At 43.9% G+C, this 23,621-nt stretch overlaps 1 protein-coding gene across 1 annotated transcript; it reads right to left on the bottom strand.

Moving 5' to 3' along the window:
* Nucleotides 1-371: 371 nt before the first annotated feature.
* On the bottom strand, nt 372-23,621 carry MYOM3 (myomesin 3). Its single transcript, XM_025896026.2, has 35 exons — nt 23,515-23,621; nt 22,506-22,665; nt 22,104-22,261; nt 21,025-21,120; nt 20,281-20,369; nt 17,858-17,902; nt 17,504-17,644; nt 16,791-16,952; nt 16,388-16,529; nt 16,096-16,295; nt 15,753-15,806; nt 15,317-15,444; nt 14,547-14,730; nt 13,655-13,829; nt 12,935-13,056; nt 12,109-12,296; nt 11,835-11,961; nt 11,117-11,295; nt 10,926-11,040; nt 10,483-10,639; nt 10,035-10,144; nt 9,498-9,542; nt 9,242-9,378; nt 7,641-7,785; nt 6,461-6,520; nt 5,681-5,748; nt 5,284-5,394; nt 4,468-4,555; nt 3,785-3,823; nt 3,230-3,335; nt 2,313-2,476; nt 1,943-1,979; nt 1,808-1,830; nt 1,662-1,717; nt 372-958 (listed from the first exon to the last, which is right to left on the bottom strand). The coding sequence occupies exons 1-35, from the start codon at nt 23,619-23,621 to the stop codon at nt 662-664; spliced, it is 4,215 nt and encodes a 1,404-aa protein (XP_025751811.2). The 3' UTR covers nt 372-661.

The following is a 23,621-nucleotide window of genomic DNA, read 5'->3' as shown; positions in this document are numbered from 1 at the left end:
CAGGTGTGACTGTTGATTTTGGAAGGCATTCAGTAGATTATGTGTCTTGCAGTTATATTGCTTAATTCAAACAGAGCCTGTATCCCAGGGGTGGGTGACCTCTCTGAGTTCATACCTGTCAGTAATTCTTCTATTTAAATAGAACACCAACACTGAACTTCTTAGAAATTCTCAACCTCCCTTTTAGTAAGTTTTAAAGAAAATTCACACACAAAGAGCCAGTTTTATGGTTACATTTCCAGGATAGAATCCCTGAGTAGCAAGGATGAAGTAGTGCTAGGGAATAAGGCCATTTTTATGTGTGGAGTGTGTCCTGACTTCCCCCCCCACACACTGCCTGATTTCATCATGGATATACTCAACAGCAGTGCTGAGATGTCACCAAGGGTTGAAGTTTAATGACACACACATTAGCATTTGTCAGCTACAAGAAAATCCATAACACATAGTGATTTAATACAAAAAACCTCCACCAAAAGCCTGGTTCTCACGTGTGAATCCTCTGGTATTTCCCACGCAGAGTTCAACTACCAAAATAAAAACACTGAAATATTTCTAAAATAAACATAGAGACACGAGCCTGAATTTTAGGGCAGAGACACTGAAAGGAATCCAAAGGAGTTAAATTCCTTCTAAATTCAAGGGGACATAATTAACTAATTCATTTAGGCTTTTTCATCTTGATCCCAGCTGGGACTTCCTGCTCTGTTCCTATCGGGATCTCTCCATGTTTATAGACACTGATAGTGACCTGCCCTGTTTCAGACCCATATTTATTCTTGACATAAATGCTGTATTTTCCTGTGTCTTCATTGCAGACTTTCTCTATGGTGATTGTCACCACTGAGCCCTTCACATCCATCTTGTACCGGTCTTTGAACACTATAACCTTCTCATTTTTGAACCAAGTGATTTCTGGGTAAGGATCTCCAGAAACACAGCAAGTTAAACACAGGGTCTGTTGTAAAACAAGAGAGCAGAGACAGATTATGAAGTTATAAACATGCAAGGAAATTCAGTTCAGAGAATCCCAATCATTTAGGTTGGAAATAAGACCATCGAGTCCAACCCTTACCCCAGCACTGCCAAGGCCACCAGTAAACCACTCCCCCAAAAGGCACATCCACATGGCTTTTAAATAACAAAAAGAAAAATAAAAATCAATCCTCTCATTTTCCATAGGTGACATTCCCAGACTGCCACTCCTTTTTCTGGTATCTTCTGGTATAATCAGGATTAACCTGCCTGAATCCACTGGACCTGACTTGTATTTGTGCTACTGCCTTTTTATAGCTTCTTATGCTGTAAAGTCACACTTGAATAGGCACATGATGAATTTGCAGTTATTGCACAGGGTTTTGTTCTGCCTGTGTAAAGGGGAATGTGACTCAGAAATGCAAACAGGGAGTTGGTATGATGGGAAAATCAGGTCCAGCACTTAAAGGCCTTAAAAGTCTACTCCTATGAAATGGGGAGACAACAGAAAGGATCTGGCTGTGAAAATGAGCTGGGGGGGGTTCCCACTTCCCACCCCTGGCAAATGCAGGAGCTCAGAAAAGCTGCTGGGAACGTACAGGAGGGGAAAACAAGCAGTTTTCCTCCCCATCAGTGATTCTTCTGTGTCTGTGCAAGGGCCAATTAACGAAGTTACTCAATATTACCTTGTCCTCCATGATGGTGGCAACATCTGGCAGACCTTGAACAACTCTGGCACGACCTGGGAGTGAACAAATACGACCTTTTAGTTTTTCTTATCAGCAAACCACTTGGCTTTGTTTAACTGAAGGAAAGAAATTAATTTACTTACGCTTTTCTGCTATTGCTGCTTCCCTGCAAGTGAGAGAAAATGATTGTGGTTTTATTTATTAGCCATTACATTCTCAGTTTAGAGTATGACACTCAAAATAGATTTAGCTGTGAAAACATTTAGGCAGGAACTTACTTTAGCCTTCTGTGCTCAGCCAGGGCGTCTTCAAAGGCTGCAAGAATGAAAGGTTTTAGGGAAAGTTGCTGTTTGGTTTTTTTTGACTCAGTAAATTTAACATAATGCCTCAGTGTTGGGATCACACAGATAAATGTAATTATCATCTAGATGGTGTCTATGCCTGCCTTGGGGAAATATGGCTCTATTTCTATACTGTTGAAATAAGTGGGACCTTTCCAAAGAGAAGTTCAGAGGGGGGAAAAAAATCTCCAACAGTTTGGAGCTCCAGCTCAGACAAAGGAGAGAGGAATCCCTGCCCTGGCTTTGGAGGACTCCTGGAAAGCAGCTCAGGTATTTCTCATGCCTGGGATGGTTTGACTCAGCTCACCTTGCCCAGACAGGTCTGTTGACAGTTTGTGGGACTTGTTCCCATCAAATAACTCCAGGGTGTATTTTCCCTTATCAGCATCCGTGGGGCTCAGGATGTGGAGCCAGATCCGATTCATGGTGCTCCCAGCTTTCATCCTGTCACGGCTTTCGAGCTGTTTATCCCTAAGTAAACACATCACCTCATTAGTATTTAGTAGAGCTGGATAAATTAGAGCAGTAACTTTTTTTAGACCTGTGCTGGTTGGAAGTGTGGGAGTCAGGATTCACTTCAGGGAGAGTTTGGTACTTAGTCACTTGTGGAAATCCCATGGGGCATAGGATTTTAGGCAGTTTGCCAGAGCTTTACAAACTTAAAAAAGACCTTATTTAGGAGATTAAATAGCATTTACATGTTGAATATTTGTAAGCATTTAGCCCTTAAACATTATTAAAAATTGGCCTCCTTATATATGTGTGAAGGTGGTGTCTAATAAAACACCATTTCTCTATTTATAAAGACATTATGAGGCTAAATTAGCCAGTGTTTGGGAAGAATTTTATAGTGTTTGGGAATATTTGTTATTCAGAGTGGGGGAATAGAGTGGTTTAGGAGAAGAGTAGTAGAAATAAAGTGTTTGGAAAAAACCCTGTCTGTCACCAAGGAGGCTGTAACTGAGCAGTATTGTAAGGGCATCATTATTATTCTAGTAAAGATAATCACTTATAAATATTTCTGCAGTGCTAAGATAAAAATCACAAGACTGCTCACTCTGGAATTCCAAGACATGTTGCAGGATGAGAGTGAATTGTGGTTTTCAGCCCTTACTCAGACAAATCTGCAGTTGCCTTAAACGGGCCCAGCTGTCTAATTTTGGATAAACAGTTACAAGAAACAGAGTTCCAGAAGAGCTTTGCAAATATTTTTTGGGGACTCACTTGTGATACCAGGTTGTTTTCATGTAGTCTGTGAAATACTTCACATCAGTGTAGATTTTGATGCCTTCCTCAGTGGGCTGGATTTTCAGAGGTGTAGCAGAAAGAGCTGAAATTGAGGAGGACTTTCAAGAACACACAATTTTAAACGTCACACCAACAAAATGCCAAGGAACACGTTAACATTTCGCTGTGGAGAAGGTGGCTAGCTGAGAGCAGGGTGGAATTCTGCCTCTTGGAGACCCTGGAGCTTTCAGGAGCTGGAGAAAAACATGTCTCCTGTAGAGAACATGGGTCTGGGCTACACATGTCAGAGAGGTAGCACAGCTTGGCCAAATTCCCAGAGCAGTGCTGGGACAAGGAGCAGGTGCCAGCACAGAGTTAATTTGTAAGTGCAGGGGGTTTTAAGTCCCTGGATTTATTTACTGACCATCCTCCTCACACTGAAGGAGAATGGGTGGGGTTTTACTTGATCCAAACCCAGGGGCAGCTCCAGAGCAGTTTGCTCTGACTGGGACACCCCCCCTTTCTCCCCTTCTGTTATTACTGATTACATACCACTGATCCTGCACAGCTCCTTGAGAAGCTCTTCAAAGGCTGGAAGACAAAGATTTAAATGTCTATAAATAGAGTATTTATCAAATCACATCTGATCTACCAATTTATTGGTACCAATTTATTTCACTGTGTTTAGGATGTTTTATATCCACTGGTTATTTGTCGTCGTCTTCTGTTGCAGAGCTCACTGGGAATGGAGTTTTTGCCACTGATTCATGTATTTTTAGATGCTGGGCATTTCTTACCAGATTTAGATGCTCCTATCTTCCTTAACATTCAACATGTGCAACCAACTGCCTCCCAGAAAAGAGATTTATGTGTCAGGTTTAAATGATGGATTCCAGATGTCGGGGGAGGATTTAATCTCGGGAAGCAGAATCTTCTGATTGATGCTGAGTTGAAGTGACTGAAAAATTCCTGAGCTTTCAACTATGGTGCTTGACAGAATTTATAGTGCAGTCCAAACTTGAGAAATGACTGCAGATGTAAATGACATTATGATGTAGATCAGGAAACCCTTTAAATTCGACCAGTGAATTTTTAATGCAGGTTTTAATCTCTATAAAAAGTACTGTGGTAATTAACAATGTCATAGAAAGTGATGAAATTTGGTTTTAAATCCAAAAATTAATCCTAGGCAGGGCTGTCAGTGTGTATTATTGTGTGATATGAGGTTCTCTTACCTCCTTTTGTGAGGTCCAGTTGGGTGCAGTCCTCTCCTCGCTGGTCTGAAACAACTGCTTTGTACTGACCTTCATCTGCTTTGGTCACCTACCAAATACATGGGTAATATCTGTAAAGAGAAACAAACCCCAAAACCAAACAACACCCCTCCCAAAAGGAATTTCCCATATCATTGAAACAGGGTTGGGAAGAGGGGGGAAAAGCTGATATTTTCTTCTTGTCGTTTTCTAGCGATGATTTGGCTGTTTGAAATTAAAATATAAAATCAAACCCAAACAAGATTGGAAGGAGCCACACAGAGACTGCACTGAAGCTCCCCCTGCACCACCAGTCTCCCTTTGTTCAGCTGCACCTTCTCTGAGGTTATGGCAGCTTCTCTGGCCTTCTCCAGAGGTTAAACCATAAAATTGCATTCAGTTCATTCTGTAATGAGCTCAGTAACTCTTCTTTCAATGGCACTAAAGTTCATCTCCAGAATAGGCAGCCAGTGCTGATCAGAAAGGCCCTCGGGTTCTTTTTAGCCTCTCAGGATGTGTTAAACTTTTAACAGCCACTCACTGTTAAAAACATCTTATTTCTTATTAGAATCATAAAGTCAGAGACTGATTTGGGTTGGAAGGGACCTTAAAGATCCTTTAGTTCCAAACCCCTGCCACAGGCAGGGACACCTTCCACTAAAATTCATAGTCATTAAACTACAACATTAGAAGTTTTCTCCTCTCCCCAAAACACGGGGAATATTAATAAGATCAACCCATATTTTTTTGCATTTTCATGTGATCCCCAAAGCCTCTGAGTTGTTTTGTGGTTTTCACCTTTGCAATACGTAGAGTTCCTATCCCAGTCTGGGGGTCAAACACACCACCTGCTCGTGCTTTCTGGTTGAAGAACCACTGGAACTTGGTGTCCTTCCTCAGGTTTGTTGCCTGTTTGAAGTCAACATTTAGAGGTCAGGATCCCAAATGCATTTTAATTCTCAATTCCTGGATGGCCTTCTAACAGGAAGCATCACTAACAATTAGAGAATTGCTCCAGAATCTTAGAAACCCCCCTTCTTTATTAAAATTCCTGCCCAAAATACAACATCTCCTTACTTTCATTGGTTGGCAACAAAGCATTTGGATGAACACTTCATATCCTCTTAAAATTCACACCTCAAATTGAGTGCTGAAGGAATTCAGCCGGGGCAGTTGCACCCCGGGCTGTGTGTACCTTGCAGGTAAGGAGCACCTCGCAGCTCTCTGTCACCTTCCATCTCAAGTTCTCTATAAAATGTGGACCTAGAAAAGAAAATAAACTTTGGCGATGCGTTTCCGCAGCTCTCTGGTGTTACCCGCAGAAATGCTTCCCCCTAGTGCTGAATTCCCGCAGTGCCGCTGGAGGGAACGCTCTGGAATAGGGAGGGGAAATTGGGAGACGCTCTTTCATCCTGTACGAAGCAACTGGAAACTGGACCTGTAGTCTAATGTGTTATCACAGTTGTTATTAAGCGAATATTTTTACCCCTCACGGCAAGGGAATACTCTTTCCAATTTAGTAGTTTTTCCTCTGAATTTGTTTTAGGAACTTCCTTATTCATGAATATAAATTGGGGGATAAAATGAAAGTGGAACACACGGATCTTTATAAACTTATTTAGAGAATCCTGTTTTCTCCAGGGAAAGTAAGTGGATCTTAATTGTATTTTTTTCATGGTATTCATTATTACATATAGACTGGACAGTTTTCAGAATTCAAAAATGTTACAGCACTGATCCAGCAGATCCATACTAAGAATTCTGGGCAGTTTGGCTAAAGTTATTTAAATAAATTATTTTGATTTTTAAGGGCAGGGCAAAGTATCTGAAAATAAGGAGTGTTATCCTAGAGTGGTAATCAGCTTAAACAATGTGTTTAAAAAGATGATAAAGAAAAATATTAGAGCACTCAGCTTGGGTTTTACCATCCTTTTGACACACTTCTGGCAAGTGATGAACCTCTGGTTTATCTTACCCTGCTTTTTCTTCCATTCCCTCCGTTTTGCATCAGCCTCTTCTGCAACTTTAGCAAAACCTACAAACAGCAATGGACAAAATCAACAAACCCATCCGTGTTTAGAAATTTCTGCTCCCAAAAGGTGTTCTCAGAGCTGTGATATTTGTTTGTGCACCATTCACCTCATTCTTTCACTGTGCTGGTCGCTGAGAACCTCACATTGACTTTCATTAAAACAAAAGAGCCTTTGAAGACTTGACCATTAAGCATTTAGCAAATGAAGGAGGTGTCTTGACCTTACAAACAGGTTAAACCCCCCCTGAAATAATAACGTTTAAAAAGCAAGAAACCACAGAAGGCAGAGAGCACAGAATTTTCCTAGTCTTGGACAACCACAGCTTCTCTGCCTCGTTCATTGTCAGCAAAGATAAATGGGCACTTTTAGAGCACAACTCCTCGAATTTATTTTGTATCCTGAATGTAGCATGTGCTGAATCACTCTAGGGAGCTGCCTCTTTCTCTCCAGGAGTCAACGAGACTTGCCATTTTAGAGACATTTTCCATTCAAAAACTTTGGAAGCTTTAGAAGGTCACTCGAAAGCAAAATGCAAGAACTGAAACTAGAGACAGGAACTCGATGGGGAAGGATTTGAATGGCAATCTTGTTACTTTCTATTTTTAATTCATTTTAAAAGGCTCTCTGTGCTGCATCTCCAAGGACCCTTCATGTTTCATGTTGCTTTGCTGCCTGGCCTTGTCCTGGAGTGCAGTTGACTCTGGTTTCTTTATTGCATTCAGTGCAATGCAATCACCCAGCTGTTGAATACATTGAATTTTCAACCTGATCCTGTCCTGAGATAAACATGTACTAAATAACACATCACACAGTTTGCTGCCAAGGCACAGTTTGCCATAGCAAGGTAATATGTAAAACATCTGAAAGAAATAACTAAGCATTCCACTGTTTTTATCATCAAGGACTCTATTTATAAGACCAAAAGCTTCAATTTTTGTTAAAGAGAAATTCAGGTAATTTCCGAAATGATCCCTGGACTTTAAATGTGTGCTAAAATAAGTATTTGCTCTCCCCATTCCCAGTGTGCCATTGTAACTGCTGGAAATACTTTGGGGCCTCAAGTGCCTCACAAAGTTTCCACTGGGCATGGCAGTCTATATTTGATCCCGAATTTCCACTTACATTCATCCATAAGAACTAGGGTGAAGTGGTTCTTGGCTTTCCCATCCTGCAGCTGGGCTGTGTACATCCCTTTGTCATCTGCACAGAAATCCTGGATAATCAGTTCTACGAGACCTTTCTCCTTGACAAAGTTTATCTTATGTGTCTGTGGAACGAAGAAAATACGATAAATTGAAGAGTTTTTCCACAGTATCATTTCCACTGCTCCAAGGTCAGCTCCTGGCACAGCATCTTCTACAACACCTTTCCAGTCATTTTGTATTTGTATCTTTATAAACTTCCCTCTTCTTAGAGGCTAATGAAGCCACTGCACTCTGCTATTCCATCCTGTGAGATTCACCTATTATTTATATGTGTAGGAATAGTAGAATTGCTTCCAGCAGAGCCTTCCTCAGGGAGAAACTTTTTGTTAAAACCACCTAACAAACACAACACATTCCTCCTTGCTGGATATTATGCACCTTTCAGCTCACTAGAATCTCTGCGATTTTTAGTATCACAGAAGTGTTGCACTAATTAAAATCTGTGACAGGTAACTGCATATTTGGCCGTGATGAGTAACATTTCCACCCTCCTGCAGGTGCTGCTGAACCTCCTCCACATACACCCCGAAACTGCCAGATGCTCCAACATAAATATCATCATTCTGCCTCACTGCCTTGTTTGCTCCCAGCAAATATTGTCCTTACAAAGAGCCTGACAAACACTTTTAATTGTCTGTAAACATGTCAGCCCTCCAGTGGGGAAGCCACAGTTCTTAGAAGAGACAAAGCCTTAGATAAACTTGTTAGGTGTTGTTTTAAACCCCCCAACAAGGCACTGACAGCTCTGAACTGCTTTGGGCTGGTCCTTTGTTCCCCGGGCTCTGTTTCTTATCTTGGCATTGCCACTCTGCACTGAGCTGACAGGCTGCTGATTTATACTGTGCTTCATTCTCAACTGTTCTCCCCTCTGGTCCTGTCATTCCAAATACTTTTCAAATGTTATAATATTAACTTGATATGGGAAGACAAGGAGGAGGCCTGAGCGTTTTTCTGGGTGTCTCAGGAGGTTGGAGCATGCCATGACACACCAGGCAGGGCTATTTCCAGTGCCCCACACTGGCAAATAAATCACTTCCATCTGCTTCTAGGATTCATGAGATTTGTCTGTATTTAGTTCAAATGGATGGGGTGGAAAGCTTCAGCTTGGCTTGGGAAGGCAGAAGAAAAATATCCCATCCCATTCCAAGAGATGGAATTTCTTTAGCACCCACTGAAATGGGTCGAGTGTGGTCCCCCAGGACAGAGCTCTGCATCCTGCACGGGTGCATTTGGAGCATCCCACAGATTACACATGGCTGAGGTTTACTGTCAGAAAAGTCCTTTATCAAAGGGAAGTGGCAGATTGTCAGAGGAATATTGCTGAGGAATATTGTCCTGTCTGTGACTGTGTCAGAGCTGCAGCCTTGCAGCTGGGACTGCACAGCTCGAGAATCAGGCAGTTGCCTTTCTGTTTAGGCACAAAATATCAGATGGGAATTTAGAAAACTGGGAATGTACCCATTTGCTCTATCTCCCTGTACAGCAGAAGTCAGAATTAAATCCAAAAATAAAACCTACTGGAGTACTTTTGAGCTCCTTGTCATTGAAGATGAGGTGCAGCTCAGCGTTCGGGGACAGCTTCTCCACCTCCAGCCACAGCCTCACTTCTCCTTTCTCCAGAACATCAATGTTCCAGCCAGATATCAGCTTGATCACTGGCAAACAAAGAGAACCACGGAGGGGAATCACAGGCAAACCACAGGATTTGGCTCAGCCAGGGTTCCCCTTTCCCAGTCTGTACATGTGGTTGTGGTGTTTTACTGCTTCGACTTACGTGGGTTCCTGATTTCATGGCTACGTTTCAGGAGCTTGTCCAGATCTGAAATGCAAAGAATAAAAAGTCATTTGGATACATACAACTAGGCCAAAACAAATTAATTGTATCCATGTAATTTAATTTGTTAATGAACTGTGCCAAGAAGAAAGAAAATACCTGACAATGGGAAGGACTAGAGAAGGTTGTGAAGATAATTCTTAGTTGTGTCTGAATAAAATGTTGGTTGTATCAATTCAAGGAGCATGTTAAAGAAGTTTTAAATCACTGTGATAGTGTAGCTGTGTATGAAACCTGAACTGTGATGGAAAAATGACTTTCCAGTCGAGTTGGAAGCATGGAATCTTTCCTTAGGGCACTGTAAAAGAAACTGCCCTTGAGCCTTCAAGGAATGGGAAGCATCTTTCTAATGATGCCACTATCATTAAGTGACATCAATCACTTACTATTCCTCTACATGAAACTTTCCTCTAGACATCTAATATTAGAAAATTAGGGCACACTAGGTATTTGTTGTTGGTAATTATTAGGGTTTACCTTCTTTTGTTAGAGTGCAGCTGGCAGAGATATCATCATCTACATCCGTGACCTCCACTGAATAGACACCCAGATCCTTTTCTGAGGGCTCTTTCAGTATAAGCTTAGATCTAGAAGTAAAAAGAACAAGAATAAAAATTATGTTTTCCTCAAAAAAACATGCCTCCTCTGACAGGATGCAATACATTTGATACACCCAGAACATGAAACAGAGAATTAATTGGCATTTATAAATGACACCGAGGAGCAAGGCAGAAACACTGGCAATGTGACAACTGGTGCCTTTGCTGACCTGCAGGTTGCACTGAACAGTGCATTTCATGGACACCAGAGCTGGGAATCAAGGAAAGGAGAGGGAAACATTTGGCTTCATGTTTTTCTTAGTGTTTAATGTGTTCTTTATTCAACAGTCCACAATTAGTTTTCTCAGTGTGCTTTACATACTCACCTATTGCCTTTCTCTTCAGTCTCAACTCTGTCAGGATCTGGTGGTCCTTCGTAGTCCTTTGACCAGATAAATTCAGAGGATTCATTCTTTTCAGGAGCTTCAAAAGCCATATAAATGAAACCCTCTTCGTCGACCCCAAGTTCAATTTCATTTGTGCCTGTATGAGTAAAAAACATTCCTTACCAAAGCAGATCAGGGCTGAGCTTCTGCACATCTAACTGAAAAACAAACAAACAAACAAAAAAACCAAACAAAAAAACCCCAAACCACAAAGTGTACAGTTTGAGTAAATCAATTTGGGCAGTTTGATTTGCTAATCTTTATTTTGACTGGGGGTCTTTCTTACTCTGAAACAAGTAGCTGGTGCATCATCAGGCAGTTTTTCACTGGAATCATCATTCTACCCACAGACTCACACGATCTCATCACTTTTAGTTTCATACCAGGTTTGGTTTTGGCCACCACAGGATCCGAGGGGAGCGAAGGGGGTCCAAGGCCAGCCTTGTTCAGTGCTCTTACTCGGAAAATATAGCATTTCCCTGTGTCCAGGTCTGAAACCTGCAGGAAACATTGTCAGGAATTAGTGTGAGACCAGCTGAGAAGCACCACTTGGATACTCAGAGTGTGTACAGACCTTCATGTGGGTTGTGGCTACGGGTTGTTTATTTATCCGTTTCCATTCCTCTGAGCCTTCTTCACACATGTCCACATAATACCCTGTAACTGGACCTGCTCCTGTGTACAGTGGTGCTTCCCAGTGGAGCTGCAGGGATGAGTCTCTCACTTCACTGCACCTCACATCGTAAGGGGGGCCTGTGCAGACAAAGGAAAGCTGTCCAACATTCAAAACTGCAGCTGGGTGCTCTTTGGGGTTGGGCTCAGAAAGGGTTTTAGGGTAACAAGTGACTAGGAGATGCTTTCTGTGGTAATTAGGGGTAGACTCTAGGAAAAAAAAAAGCATAAACCAGCTGCTTTAATGTTATTTGCTGTGGTGTAATAGACAAAGGAATTAGGATTTTAGATCCAGATTGTTCATTCTCTGGAAGCAATATTGTTAAAAATACCTGGGTGCTGTATCTGTGTAGTGCAGAAATAATACTCCGAACTGGGACCTCCCTGGAAATGTTTTTGTGCTTTCCTGTGCTGGCAGGAACCTTTACACAGATGTGTAGTGTTCAGAAGCCCCTTGGATTCATGGAAGAGTGAGGAGATAACTAATACACCTAGTGACATTTTTGCAGATGATTTGTAGGGACCATTCACTTAAGAGTTGGACTCAGTGATCCTTGTGGGTCCCTTCCAACTGAGAATACTCTGCCATTCGTGATGACAGTGATGTACATGAGAGGTACCTGGCTCTGGCATCGTCCACTCCTCACACCTGAACAGGTCACTGGGTTCAGACACTTCCCCAACTCCAGCCATGTTCATGGCACAGGCACGGAATTCGTACAGGTGACCTTCCTCCAGGCCGCTGACCTTTGGGTGCAGGAGGGCAAACATGGTCAGGACAGCCCTGCTGCTCTGGGGAGGGGCAGAGGAGACTCCTAGGCTGGGACTAGGGGCAGCTCAGCCCTTGGTACAGCTGTGCTTGGAGCAGCCCAGGGTCACAGCTGAGAGCAGTACCGTGCAAACCCGCCGAGGAATTGGCTGGGTGTTCACTCCGTGCCAGTCCAGCTCGGAGCTGTCGTGCTGGTCTAGGAAATAACCCAGGATCTTTGTTCCTCCTTTGCGCTTCGGGGCTTTCCAGCCGATGGTCATGGTGGTCTTCCCACAGTGCAGAAGGACAAACCCGTGTGGGGCTGATGGACAAGCTGAGCAAAGAGAAAGCAGGGAATTGTTCAGTGCAGGGTTGGGAAAAGAAGCGTAGTCAAAGTGTCGGGAGGAACTGTGCTGAGGAAATCTCACGTGATTCTGTTTGTGTGAAGGCTCCCTAAATACCACTTTTGCAGTGTAAAAGGGTTTGAAGATGACCAGGTTCTCATTTGGAAGTCACAGTGAAAGGTAGGGCTGTGTCTCAGGATGTTTCTCCCATGTTGCTTTATGGATTGTGTGACAGAGGAGGTGAAAGCAGGGGATCAATAAAATGAGGAACATGGAGGGGCAGATCCTGGCTGATGTGGTCAGTAGGACTTTGTAATTGCCCTGAGAAATTCCCAATGCTGATTTCAAGACACAGCATAACTGAGCCCTTAAAATGGTCACCTGTAGCAGAGCCAAGTTCATACTGGGAATGTAACACACTGCTAAGTCAAAATGCTACTTAACTAACTCTGCCCACCCGTGGCAAGTGCAGTTGATGGCAGAAGCTGCAGGGCACAAGAAAAATCAATTCTCTGTTGCTTTACTTCTCAAACATTATCACCATTACATGCAGTAATCGATATGGATGATAGATGGGGGGTTGAGGGTTTAATTTTGGTGTGTTTGTGCAGGGTGTGTCACCACTCACCGATCGCTGGCCTGACAACGATGGGATCTGTTTCTGGGGAGCTCTCACTCAGTCCTGCCTCACTGACAGATTTCACACAAAAGACATATTCTTTTCCAGGCTGCAGCCCAGGAACAGTAAATCTGGGAGAGTAAATTAATATGTTTGTGTTTGACTGTGCAAAGTAAAAGTAAACAGTGCTTAGAACAGACAGCAACACGTTATTAATAGGGCTTTGTTCTTACAAAAATCATTATTTGCCATTACATATTAAAGTGTCACCCAATAAATCAGACACTGGGTATGGAACAGGTGGACAGGAATCACTCTGCTGGCTGGAATTGTCAGGGGGAAAAACAGGACTTTTTAATGGACTTTATGTGACCCCCACAGCGAGAGAGGGACTCTACATCCTACATGTGAGTGATGCCAACTTACTCTACTGGAAAACAAGCAAAAAAATGGAATGTGGTTCTACTGGTGCCCCAAGGTGTGTGTACCTGCACAGCCCCAGTCTGAGAAGAACACACAGACTTTGCTGTCAGCCTGGCTTTGGGTGTAAAAGTGAGGCTTTGAGCAATTCTGATTTCTCAAGGAGGACGTGGGGTTTGTGTGTGGGCGAGCCTGTGTGGGGGGAGTGAAGGAAGGTCTTTTTTTATCTGAAATATGACTCCAGCCAGAAACAGAAGAATCCAGGTTGGGCCCTGTCATCTCTCAGTGGAGGAGAAGAGCTGAACTCACTCATTGCATGTCACGGGCTTGTTATTGACAGTTTGCCACTCCTCTGTCCCAGTCTCCCTGCAGTAGATGTAATACCCAAGGGGCTCCAGACCATCCTTTGGCTTATCCCACTGCAGAACAACAGATGTCTTGGTGTCTCTGAAAGCTAAAACCTGAGATGGTGGAGGCAGAGGAGCTAAAAAGAGAGAAAAAAAATACAGAGAAAAATAGGGAAGTTTAAAATCTATAATTGAAAAAAACCACCAAAACATTCTGAGTTGGCCTGTTTGATTTATTCACCTTTTCCAGAGCACCATTTTCAAATTGTTGCCCAGAGAAGCTGTGGCTGCCCCATCCCTGAAGTGTCCAAAGCCAGGTTGGATGGGGCTTGGAGTAACCTGGGCTAGTGGAAGGTGTCCCTGCCTGTGGCAGGGGGTGGAATGAGATGAGCTTTAAGGTCCCTTCCAACCCAAACCAGTTTGTGACTGTATGAAATTAGAGCAAAATGCCATGGACATTGTCCCAGTCTACAGACTCTGGTTTTATGTCTGGGTTTGCCATGTCTCCTCTTCCTCTGCCTCCTACCTGAACCCCCCAAAGCAGGGGGTCATGCTTCCACACTGGTCTGTATCACCTCCCTCACACCCTGCTGGAAGCATACTTGGATTAAACACAGGCTTCAACTGTTTCTATTTTATTAAATGTAATTCCCCCCCCCCCCCCCCCCCCCGCTGCTTGGTTAGATTTACACTGCACTGACCAACTGCAAAGTAATTAAACAAGGATTTAAGGCTTTGAGAGATTTCCTTATATCAAAGCAACTGCTGTGTAATCACAGACTGTGAAGTTTAAAAGAAGGGGCAGGCAGGGGAACTCCCACGTTATTTTCAGAGCAGAGTAATGAAATAATTACCCAGTTTTGCTCCAGCAGTCACAGGCTGGCTGGGCAGGGATGGCTCACTGATTCCGTACTTGTTAACGGATCGCACACGGAAACGGTAACATTTGCCTTGAACGAGATCAAAGAGTGCAAATCTTGGGGAATTAACTGGCATGTCCAGATTAACCATTTGCCAGGAGTTGCTGCCCACAATCGACTGTAACGAAAAAGGTGATGATTTACAACTTGGGTTGTAACTCAGGCACAACCCCCCCCCCCAGATAACAAAGCTGATCGTTGTAGGAAAGTAGTGGGAAAAAAACCAACCAACCAACCAAAACCACAAACCAAACCCATAAATTACAGATTTCTTGTTGATATACCCAAACTTTTCTCCCATGGCAACAGAGGGCCCCTTTGCAGGAGAAGTGGTGCAGCGGGTGAGAAATGAGTGTGTATGAGAGGAGACTGGGAGAAGACACTAATTAACCAGCAAAATGATTAGTGGGGAACAGGACAGCGAAGGACTGTGCAGTTTTTCACAGCTTTTCCACACTTTGGGGCAGGAAGGGTCCTTCCTGTTAAAATCCTGCCACTGTTCTGCAGTGTAAAAGTTACTTGTTTATTCTCTGTTAACTGTTAGTCCTGGAGTGGGTGTCAGAGTCAGGATGAGGTGCCCTGAGGAGCTGGAGGGAGGCTGGACCAGCCACTTTTGAGGCTGTGGTTCTCCAGTGCCACAACCCACCTGAGGAAGGAATGGTTCTGCTCTGCAGTTCCCCTTCTATGTGATGTTATTTTCTTACCTTTTCCACATAATAATTCAGGGGCTCTTTGCCTCTTGGATCTGGTTCATCCCAGGCCAAAGCCACATAATCTTCTCTGACCTCACTTGCATGAACATTGGTGGGTGGCAGTGGAATTTTAATGTGTCCTATGGGAAGGCAGAAAGGCTTTAGTGATAATGTGGCAGGAAAATAAAGTTCTTTTACAATGGCTGCTGTTTTCCCACTATAAATTAAGATTCATCAATATACAGGAGGAGACAAACCCTCTGGGGACACAGAGGCAAACCAAGATTATGATGAAAGGCTGTGCTCTTTGGGATAGTTCTGATCCTTGTGCAGCTTATTATGGTTATCTTCCAAAGTATCCTTTCTCCAGTCATGTTTTCACAGATCTCCTTGTTGCAGAACAATCACTCCTCTCTTAGAAAAAGGCTCAGGGGAAATTGGAACTTACCTTCCAGGTCATCCTTGGATATTTCTATCGTCCTGCCTCCGTCGTACGGAATAACTGTAATGTCAAACAGGGCAATGTTATCCACTCAGGGGAGATGCTGGGAAGAGAGGCAGAACCCAGGACTGTGGCATTTGTTATATGCCTAATTATATACCTTTCATGTCACATACAGTGGTATTTTGTTGGTTTTCTGCCCAGAATAGCCCCAAGGTGGGTTCAGTGAAGGCACAGAGTGTTCCAATGGTGTTTGTGAGAATGGGGAGAATTTGGACAAACTGCCTTCAGTTATAGCTGCAGCCTCCCTCTGTCCTTGAGGAGAAATTTTTCCTGATTTTGTACAAACCTGTCACTCTCCTGTCCCTGTTGGGATCATATGTTGTAACTGGATCACTGGCTTTTGAGGGGTGACTGATGCCCACTTTATTGACAGCCTTTACTCGGAACTGGTACGTCTGTCCCTCAGCAAGGCCCAGGACAGGGCACCTGCAGGTTTTCACAGGCTGGGCATTGCAGGGAACCCAATCCTCTGACCCAGCAACACACCTGGAACAAAACACAGCCCAGGGAGTTCCTTCAGGGTATTCCCACAACAATATAATGAGCTTTTTTAGCTCAAAGGTAATTAACTTACAGACCTTTCAATAAGGTACCCCAGGACTGGACTTCCTCCATCATCACTGGGTGCTACCCAGGAGACAATCAAGCAGTCTTTGTTCACATCATGACACTTCACGTTGAGTGGGGATCCAGGAGCACCAGGAGTTTCTGCTGCAGCATCTGTGGAAACACCAAGGGATGGTGGTTACTGTCTGTTCCTTTCTGTTCCAAAATTTTCATTCAGTAGCTTAATTTTAAGTGTCTCAGGACCTACATCCCAGTAATGCCAGCCTTGTTTTCTAAATCACTACTGAAAATAAGATTTGGTCACTTCAATAACTGCATCCCTGCACAGAATTGGGAGCTATTTCCTTGTGCGTGAGGTTGGGAATTCCTTCCTGCCAAGGTATCATGGAAGGAGGTTTTGTTCTCTGCATGTACCTCTAACAAACACATAAGTGGTCTGTTCTTTGTGCCCCTCCAGGGAGGGGACACGGATGGTGTAGAATCCCTCGTCCTCTTTGTGGGCACACGGCACCGTCAGAGAAGCCTCCCGGTCCTGGCACTTCAGCTCCTGACGTTGGGAATTCTGCAGCAACTCACCTGTGGAGCACGAGAAGGGGGACAGGAACTTCACCTGGAGTGGCTGGTTAGGAGTGGTATAAAAAAAAGGCAGCAAAACCCACAAAAGAGCAAGATGAGAGTCTGTAAGACATTCCTGATGTTATTGCTGTGCCTCCAAGTTATAGTCATGGACTGATCCAACTTTGCTGCTGGAATGGCAAGAGAAGTCTTTACTGCATTGTTCCTGCTTTCCAAAACTTAACAGCAGATAAAGATCACCAGTGTGGCCAAGATGGAAATCCCTGATTGCCAGCTGAGTATAACAAAAGTTTTTTCCACTTGGTGCTTCCTCTGGATAGGACTAAGGCTTTTAAATTATTCCTATGGGCAGGAATGTCCTTACCTCTGAAACATTTTAGTGGTATCAGCCTTTACAAGTAGGGAAAACACAGGAATTAAAATAGTGGCATCTGTATCTTGAGGAGAGCTGAGAACAGCTCAGGAATCCTGAATTTTGATTCTTTTCTGTGAACATTCAATCACAGCTACAAATTCCAAAAGACATATAAACTTAGGTGTTGTCTACAAACCATCTCTGAACCAGGTGATGTCTCGTTGGTGGTCAAGTAAATCAGAAGAGAAGTAACAGGAGAGGGTGAAAGGCTCCTTTTCTCTTGAAAATAAGGGTTTCATTGGAAAAGCAAAATCTGCCTCTCTGGCCATAAGGGATCCTGTGGAATAAGAGTAAAAGTCAGCAAGATAAAGAGGCCTCCAGAGCTTTCCTCCCTGTAGTGTTTTTATTGTCATACATTTAGAGTGGTACCTGAGCTTGCACTTTGCACATGCAGTCAGGCTAATGGGAAAAGCTCTGGCTCAGGAAAAAAAAGAATCAAGTTGCTTCAGGCTATAAAAATAAATAACAATAACATCAATGATTTACTCACTTTTGTATATTTCTGAATCAAAGCCTGACTCCTTTCCATAGTATTCTGTAAGACAAGAAGGAAATACTTTTAGCAAATCTCATGCCAGTGTTTATCTTCTCAAAAACGTCCAGTGATGCTCAGCAAACTGTTTTTCCCTTGAAGCAGCCCTTAGTGTGAGCCTTCAAAGAGGTAAAACTGTAATTCATTTGACAGCTGATGCCCTTCACAAACAACTGGGGATGTGTCTGCAGAGGGGATTGTTCCCATGGCTGTACCAGTGTGAGCAATACTGCTCTGGATGCTCATGTGCACTCAGTTATTCATAGCTCAGGAGGGTTTTTCAAGCTTGGCTTCTGCCTTTCAAAGCTGCACTAGGCAAGTTAAAAGCAAGCAGAATAAAAATTTGAGTGAAAGCAAACCCCTGGCTTGAAACAGCATTCCCAGAGGATGACGTGGGATTCTTGAAAACTACCAGTGACTGGGACTTCAAGATTTAACCAAAAGCAAGGATATTTCTTCTGATACACTGAGGTAATCCCTGGAGCTGAGGGAAGTGTGTCCCCACATCACTTGTTTCAAGATTGTGGATTCCTTAGGGGCATCACAGGTGGGTGCTGGCCCACTCCACCTGCTCTGGCCTGTTGGCACCACATCACAAAGTGACATTATTTGGAGCTGAAATCCAAGAACTGATGCACTTAACACATGATGAACCTGAGACACTTCCTTTAGTTGGCAGAAATGCCCATAAAATAACGCCTGTTCTTCCAGGGACTGAGGTCTGGCAGTAGCTGAGCTGGCTGACAAGCAAAACACGAGGCTGGGTGTTAACAGCTGAGGAGGAAAGAAATACAAAGCATGGGAGCTAAAGCAGAGCCTCATCCCAGGTTCCTGGGAGACCCTCAGTGATGTCTTCAGGGAAAGTGGAAGCCCAGAGACCCTCCCCTGGCATCGAGGCCGTGTCAGACAGAGCGGGGCCGGGGGCACAGATGCCATCGGCCTGCCCGGGGCACGGGGAATGTTTCCAGTGCAGGCAGGATTAAGGCCTTGCTGGAGTCTCTATTTTCAGACTGTTAAATGCAAATAGCAAGAGGAAGACTCATGTTACTGGGAGGGCATGAGAAATCCTGGGAGAAGGAGCAGAGTGGGCCCCTCACCACAGCCACGGGGAGCAGGGGCTGCAAGTGGTTTGGAAAGCCTGATGAGAGACAGGTTAATCAGGCACTTAGAGGTGAGGAGAGCCAGCTCATCCAGGGCTAGACCCTTATCCTGCCATCATGCCCTGATCCTAAAGATTCTGACAGGAATTGAGAGGAGGATGTGGTTATTGGCATGGAATTTTTCTCTCAGGCAGCTGCTGCTGCTCTGTGGCAAAGGCCAGTTCCTGAGGTGTGGACACTGTGGGAATGCAGAAGCATTGCACACCTGGCAGCTTTTTCTGTATTTCTGCACTGGGGTAAGGGTATTTAGAAATCTGGGAAAGCTGCAAATGAAGGTTTTCTGGGTTATTATACAGAACCCTTTAGAACTGGTAAATATCTGCTGCACATTTCCAGGTATGTTGAATTTTGACACCGTTCAATTAAAGGATCTGAAAGATATCCTAATAAACTTCTGTTACAATTCTGGAGTCACATTCTTCTGTAGGGATACATATCCCAAATGGGATTCAGATGTGATCAGAATATGGCATGTGAAGAATAAGTCTGATATTAACATAACCCATGACAGAGCCAAGAATATATTTGCAGCACTAGTAATAAATATATTGTCTAAACCAAACAAAACCCATTCTGTCTGAAAAAATAGTTCAAGCTGGCTTTGGAATTCAATCAGCTGAAGAAACCCATCTCTTCATGACCAAAGACACCCAAAACAAACCCTTCCTATTCATCTGTTGCCATTTGAATTATTCCCTATGCCAGTTATTTTAAGAACAGTACAGATCAAATAGGAAAATCTTGTATTTGCTCTCGGTAGTTACTGATATGAGAGAGAAACGTGGTATTCTCTGCACTGCTGCACTGAGAGGTCCCTCTGAAAGCCACAGGTCTTGGTAACCAATTTCTTGCTTGTCTTCAGAAATGCAGCAGAGTCTTGCTAGGCCTGTTGTGTGGCTGTTTCATAGCAGAAAAAAATGCCTAAATTTAGTTCAATTTTAACCCAGGGACAGCTGTGTCCATATGGAATCTGAAAGATTTTGGCTGAGTCCAGAAGTGACTGAGAAAGAGAAGCTGTTCTATCAGCCATGTGCATATATATTAGTGGCAGCCAAGATTATTTTAGCCAGTTGTGCTTTCTCCTCACTAACAGGTGAGAGGTATTCTCCTCTCCCATTAACAGTGCTTTTTTTCCAGAGTGAAAACATAATATATGAAAATATTTTGAAGATTCTACGGAATTTGAAAGTTTAAAGCCAAAGGAGCATATTTTGTACTTACTCCTGACCAGCACCGTGGCAAATGAATAAGCCTCTCCGTGCTGGTTCTTTACTTCCACACTGTATTCAGCAGAATCTTCCATGGAGCATCTGAAAAAAAAACCCAAACACATTCCCCCTCCTTTTTAGCTTTCAATTATTGTGCATATTTCACAGGACAGATTCAAAGGGGTTCCCCATTAATCCCAGAAAATAAAAGGAGATATTTGCTTTTCATCCAGAAGCTGCTTTTCCTTTCGATTACAAGGATTTCTGATACTTTGTGGCCAATTTTTTCTCTTGATACCTGAAAGCAAAACATTTCAAGTACTGAGCAAGCAAAAGACCTGTGGAACACTTGATTTCACTGAGGATATGCATGTGTCTATCACACGTATAATTCTCAGAGCTGAACTGATGTCTTTCTGATCACACTGATCCATCCTAAATCACATTGCTGTGTCTGTTTGTGAAGTGCTTCACGTGCGTGGCCTTACCCTGGAGGAGAAAATGTTGGTGATGCCTAAAAAGAGGAGGAGAAATAAATTAAGGCTCTAAATTTTATTTTTTGTTTTAGGATTTTTTAAATGAACTGCTGTTGAGATTGGCACAGGTTTAGCTCAAAGACAGCGCCCTGAAGTCAGGCAAGGTCAGATTCCAGAAGAATTACCTTTTATGGTTTATCATACACAAATGGGGAGTTTTGGCAGAGCAGGTCTTATTCAACTGAAAAAAAAACCAGCTCAGCCAAGGGCACACACATTACCTGCTGATGTGCAGGGTCAGCATCCCAAATTTGTTTTTTATCTTGTATTTTCCTGCTGGGGCCAGGCGGGGATCGATGGGGACTCCGTTTTTAAACCTAGTTGAACACAAACAACGTGCTGTTAGGAAATTACCTGTCTCAAACACAGCAGAAAAGAGGAGTAGATACAATTCCCTCTTTTACAGGTCTCCCACTTCAAAACAGCCTTGCAGCTGACCTAGATCCCCTCCCTAGTCCTGCTTGCCCCTTCCCTAGGGATGCTGGTGGCTGCCTGAGGCAGCGTGGCCTTGGCTTAACATTCCCTGCTCTGCAGGTGGTGGGAGGGAGTTTGCAGATGTCTCTGCTTTGTGTTCCTCGGGGATCTGTGGGAGGATCATATTCTCTTTGCTCTTTGAATAATTCAAAGAGGCCCCTCTGGAAGGACAGAGGACATGGGGAGCTCCCTGCCTGTGAAGTCATTAGTAATCCAAATGTTTGCCTACTTAAACCTTCCAGGGGAGGAAGGGTCGATGGCTTTGACAAACTGATCCAATTGTTTTCTGAGGTGATCTTTCATCTATTTCCATCTCTCTGCTATGGTGTGTGCTGCAGTCAGGCCCAGAACTTAACACTCCTTCCCTGAGGATGGCAAATATGCCAAGTGAGTAAATGTGAGAGTTGTGTTGTATTTTACAAAGTGTAGAAGCAACAGCAGTTTAATGCTGAAACTCTCATGGTGTCCAGGGCAGCCAGGCCTTGAAGGTGTGTATGTGTGAGGTGGTTTAGTGCTGAAGATAGATCCTGGTTTCTGAGACTTAAATCCCAAGTTTTTCTGCATGACAGAGGACAACACCAAGGGAACAGGGAAATAAATCTACATGAATAACAACCTCAGAAGGAGCCCTGTTGGACTGTCCACTCCTTCCAGGCCCACGGAGTACTCAGTGTCCTTACAGTGGAGCTGGAGAACTGAGAGTGTTTTCTGTGACCTCTGAAGCTCCCCCTTCCTTCTCTCTGGCAGGACATGGAAGTTATTCCTCTGGCTGCTCCCTGGAATGCACAGACTGTGCCCACAGGGGTCATTGCTGGGACTGACCTACCAGGTGACCTGCGGTGGTGGGGAGCCCAGGACGGTACAGGCCAACTTCACATCCATCCTCTCCCACACTGCGTGTGCTCTGAGGGGGATCCAGAACATGGGGGGTCTCCCTGAGCGCAGCTCAATGTATTCCTTCTCCACACGTGCCTTTTCCACAGCCTGTGACAAGGAGACACCACATAAAGGTGATGGAAAGGGATTCTGTCATTGCACAAATTCTCTTGCAAAAGGGGTGTGTGACAATGCCGCAGGGGCAGGAGCACAAGGCCTTGTCCTTGGTTTGAGCAGTTCTGAGGTTGTCCTAACACCTGCTGAGGTTCAGGATCCTCTCCAGGGTGCTACTATTGGCTGTAACTTTAATCCTGCTGGCATTTCTGTTACCAGCAGAGGTGTCTGAGCTGACCTTCCTCCGCAGGGCTTTCCGGTCGGCCCTCACGCGCAGCAGCCTGCAGGTCCGGATCACCTCCTCCTCAAAGTGCTCCATGTCATTCCCAAACCGAATCCTCTTTTGCCCCCTCTGTTCCAGCTCCAGGATGTCAGCTTCCCTGCTTATCTTGTGGTCCCTGGAACACAGGGTGGTAAAAAGCCATCAGAAGTCAGGATAATGCTTTTTGTTTTGTTTTGGTGCTTTTTTGCCGTTGTTTATAGCACATATTTTTGGTTAAACCAGAAGTGTTAAGGATAGAAACACCAGGTGCTTGCAGTGTAGGTATGAATGTTGGGCAGTTATCCCTCACAGGAACCAGCAGCACTCCCATGAGAGATCAGACTTCCATGGCACAAGACAGGGACCCACTGTTTGACCAGTTTTAATGCCAGGCACAAAGCTGGGAGATGGATTGGAGGGAGAAGGGATGTTGGTTGTTCAGCCATCACAGAAAGATGGACAGCAGGATCAATGCCAGGATTTTCAGAGTCACATCAACTACCATTAATTTATTAATCTGACTGTTTTTTTCCACTTATTCCTTTGAAATCTGGTTTCTCTTAGTCCTTTGCTTGTGAGCAGGGCAATATTCCTCATTATCACAGGTGCCAAGGCACTATCATTTAATTTCCTGCATTTTAGTTGAGATCTGGTGTTTTTAAAGGAAGAACCTTTCAATTCAACCTGCTGGCTTTGCTTCCAAACAAAATAAATTGGAAACTGTGACCCTTAGAGTGGTTATATTTGAGTTACCATGATTCCTGACTTACTTTGGTGGTTCGGAGGTCAAGGCAAGGGCAGCTGCTATCGAGAGCTCTGAAAGGCTGAAAGTCTCTTCTTCCTCACTTCCAGAGGCAGACACATGGAAAAGAACCCAGACAAGATTCCATGAGTTCATAAACTCAAAATTCAGCAAACCTGTGAATGTGCAGGAAGTCCTGTCTGGGCCCAGTTGACTCGACCTGTCCCCAGCTCTGGGGCTCACCTGGTTTTGAACTTTTTCTTCCTGGTTGTGGAGGTCATTTGCAAGCTGTGTTTCCTCTCCTCCTTCTGCTCCTCCTCTCTGTGGTGGAAGAAGGTTCGGGTTCCCAT

This window comes from Manacus vitellinus, unplaced genomic scaffold, assembly GCF_001715985.3.
Source record: "Manacus vitellinus isolate BGI_N305 unplaced genomic scaffold, ASM171598v3 scaffold_52_pilon, whole genome shotgun sequence".
In the NCBI taxonomy this organism is placed as follows: Eukaryota; Metazoa; Chordata; class Aves; order Passeriformes; family Pipridae; genus Manacus; species Manacus vitellinus.
The sequence above is the reverse complement of the archived record's forward strand: the minus strand, read 5'-3'. Positions and strand labels throughout refer to the sequence as shown.

What these genes read in the sequence shown, in the direction of transcription:
- MYOM3 (XM_025896026.2), bottom strand. Translation starts at nt 23,621, where the DNA reads ATGGGAACCCGAACCTTCTTCCACCACAGAGAGGAGGAGCAGAAGGAG. An exon ending in TGCCACGGTGCTGGTCAGGA is followed by an intron (nt 17,903 to 20,280) that starts GTAAGTACAAAA and finishes CTTGTCTTACAG; the next exon opens with AATACTATGGAAAGGAGTCA. An exon ending in ACTGAAGAGAAAGGCAATAG is followed by an intron (nt 10,145 to 10,482) that starts GTGAGTATGTAA and finishes TTTTACTTCTAG; the next exon opens with ATCTAAGCTTATACTGAAAG.